Source organism: Austrofundulus limnaeus, unplaced genomic scaffold (assembly GCF_001266775.1).
Source record: "Austrofundulus limnaeus strain Quisiro unplaced genomic scaffold, Austrofundulus_limnaeus-1.0 Scaffold50, whole genome shotgun sequence".
In the NCBI taxonomy this organism is placed as follows: domain Eukaryota; kingdom Metazoa; phylum Chordata; class Actinopteri; order Cyprinodontiformes; family Rivulidae; genus Austrofundulus; species Austrofundulus limnaeus.
In genome coordinates, this window is record NW_013952452.1 from 1555505 (window position 1) to 1558523 (window position 3019).

The window sequence follows — 3019 nt, forward strand, 5'->3', positions numbered from 1 at the left end:
TGGTCACCCAATGCTTAACTATAGCCTCTACCTCAAGAGGTAGAGGAGCCAAATGACTGGCTCACTGCTGCCAACTAGCGGTCAGAGGCTGAACTACAACGTAAAAATGAACGACTGGCAGGAAAGTTGACATTTTAAACCTTAATAAAAAATCGATACAGGGCTTTAGAATATCCATACAGTATCAGGAAATGAAATATCGCGATATTTCAGTGTATCGATATTTCCTTACACCCCTAGCCTGCACCCCGCCCCCCTCCTCTCTGCAGCTGATGGTCCACCAGCCCTGCCAACCCCACCTCGTGTGATTAATACAGATTTTTTTTACGAAAATTACAGATTTTTAAGGCTCATTATACATGTAAACGTCTGAAGGAGTTGATATGTATGCACAACTAACTTTTAAGATATTTTTTGGGAGTTGTCTACAAAGTGGAATCATTTCTRTAACAGGGATCTGGACAGTAAATCTGAAAATGCAAATAAACAGTGAGAAGTTCAGTGTTTATTGACCAAAGTTATAAAGATTAAATTATGTAGTATTTGCGACATGACAGTTATTACAAGTATATTTATTAGGATGAACAGAAATTCTGGTTTTTGATTGTTTATTACATAATGCACCAGATTATTACACCACTACATTCGGTAACAATTGCCGCAAAATGTAATAACGTTATTACAAAATGCGGCTGAGAGTATTACAAAATGCGTTGAAGACGTTTATTACATTTTGCGTCAATTATTATATAATGTGGTTTTAGCACGAGTTTATTACATTTTCAAGCCTGATTTTATTACATTATTACATAATGCGTTGTTATTACAAAATGAGGTCTTACAGTTCCTGTTCCAGGTTTTAGGCAATAATAGAAACATCCCGTCAAGTTTCATGAGTTACTTATGGTAATTGTTTTTGATTGTTTTTAAAAGCATTAAATTAAATGGTATTTACCTGAGACAGCCCGTAGCGTTGCGCAGCACCTGGGAGGTATGAAGGTGGAGCTTGCGGTCATCATGGTGRCTGGGAGATGAGTCCCAGTTGGAGTGGGGGATGATGACGCTGTTGGTGAGAACTGCCAGGGCGTCCTGGATGATTGGCATCTTCAGTGCATCGCATGACGACAGGTTCCAGAGCACACCTGCGGAAAGCCGCAGACCATAAGAGAGATGTTAATTTTGTCATTAATTACTAACTAATTTAAATGAAAAAATCCAAAAATGAGTTGTACTTTTTTTTATTTACTGCATCTTAAACAGATCAAAGAATCTTGTTAACTTTACTTGAATGTTACTTTTGACCCAAAGGGCTTCAAAATTCTAACTGTAATACTGAAATTAGTTCAAACAAAATTAAAGGTTGATTTAGCAGCTTTATTATTTAAACAGATCTTAAAAATTTAACTTAAATAATAAAAAAAATGTTTTCCTGCGCTTTTATCATGAACTATACTGATGACCAACCCACGAGATGCAAACTGACTCTGTTCTTTTAAGTTGAGAGCTGATGATGYCAGATTTTAATGCTGACTGAAAACTCAGAGTAAACCAGGCTGTCAGCCTTGACACATGGAGCATAAGAACTCGACACATAATAGTTTTCACTCACAATTATGCTGCAAACCCATCTTTTATCGTAAAAAAAAAATTAAAAAGTAGATTGAGTGCAACGGCGCACAAGACAGCAGAGCAGCCAGTTATTTGGACCAATCAAGAGAGGAAAGCAAGAAAGATCCACAAATCTAATATATTGTAATTTATTCTCATGCAGTCGGCTCAGAGAAACATCACTCTGTAGCTCCTCTGCAGAACCGTGGCTTCYTTTCTCCTACGGGTAAACTTTGTCTCAGTAACTCTGACACTTTGACTTTTTTATTGCAAAAAATTCTACAGTGGAAGCTGAGAAACAAACAAAGAAACAGCCTTGCCTTTCCCCGTGTCAACAGAAAATTAGAACTGGGGACTTCAAAACAAACTTTTTTTGGTGAGATTTGGGTTATTTAATCAATAGTAGTTCAACCTAATGAAAATAAAATATTTAAACTGCATACATTTGTTTGCATATTTATCTGAAAATGAGTTCAAAAGACAAGAGTGTTGCACAAATTAAAATATACAAAAAAAAAAAAACAGGTGGTTCTGATATCTCAGATGACAGTGATGGGCTGACTTGGACCCCCATGACTCCTTGGTTCACTCATAAATCACACAGAGAGGTTRGAAGGCATCAAGTCTTGAAGTGATTTGTGAAAGTGATTTTTAAAGAACCTAGTAAAATGGTTACAGGTTCAACAAACTAATTTGTTTGACTTGAAGCCATTTTATTAGCCTGTRGCCATCTGAAGCAGGGGTCTGCAACCTGCAGCTGTGAAGCTACGTGCGGCTCTTTAAAGCTTCAGCCAAAACTAACATGAGACTGATTTTTTTATTTTATTTTCTCTCCCTCTGTATTTTCTGCTCACAACATTAAAGGCTAACTTTAGCAGATTTTCTGTCAATTTGTTTGCAAATATGTATTGATTCTACTTATACTGTACAGGAAGTGAAACATGTTGATTAGATCATGCTAGCAGCCGGCTGACCACTTCAGCAATCCACCTTTCAGCCTTACAGGACTTACATGACTCAAATCCATCAGGAATTATTTGGAAAATCTGTAAAACAGATTGCTAAGAAGAGATATTGTGAGTTGATTAGATAACTACATAATTATATACAATACATTTGGTGTAAACTATCTATATTTTTTCATGTTTACTTGGATGTGATATTTTACTTTATCATAAAGTTTAAAAATATTAATAAATGTTATATTTCACTATATTTTTAGTGTTATAATGGTCACCCTACACTGGCCGGGAAATCCCACCTTCAGTGAACTCAAAGTGGCCCACAGGCCACCAGTTGATAATTACAGTTGTAGCATGTTTTGCAGCTCCACACATTTTATTAGTGTAAAGATTTCAGACCCCTGACCTAAAGTAAAAATACTTTTGTCTAGAATTTCATGGTATATGGA

At 36.1% G+C, this 3019-nt stretch overlaps 1 protein-coding gene across 1 annotated transcript in view; it reads right to left on the reverse strand.

The window, feature by feature from the left end:
* The window catches only part of ctnnd2a (catenin (cadherin-associated protein), delta 2a), a gene marked incomplete at its 5' end in the record, with an annotated part of 234924 nt that overhangs the window by 77662 nt on the left and 154243 nt on the right, over positions 1-3019 (reverse strand). The window contains 1 exon segment of the mRNA XM_014008486.1: positions 956-1142. Within this exon segment, the coding sequence (XP_013863940.1) occupies positions 956-1142 (187 nt within the window).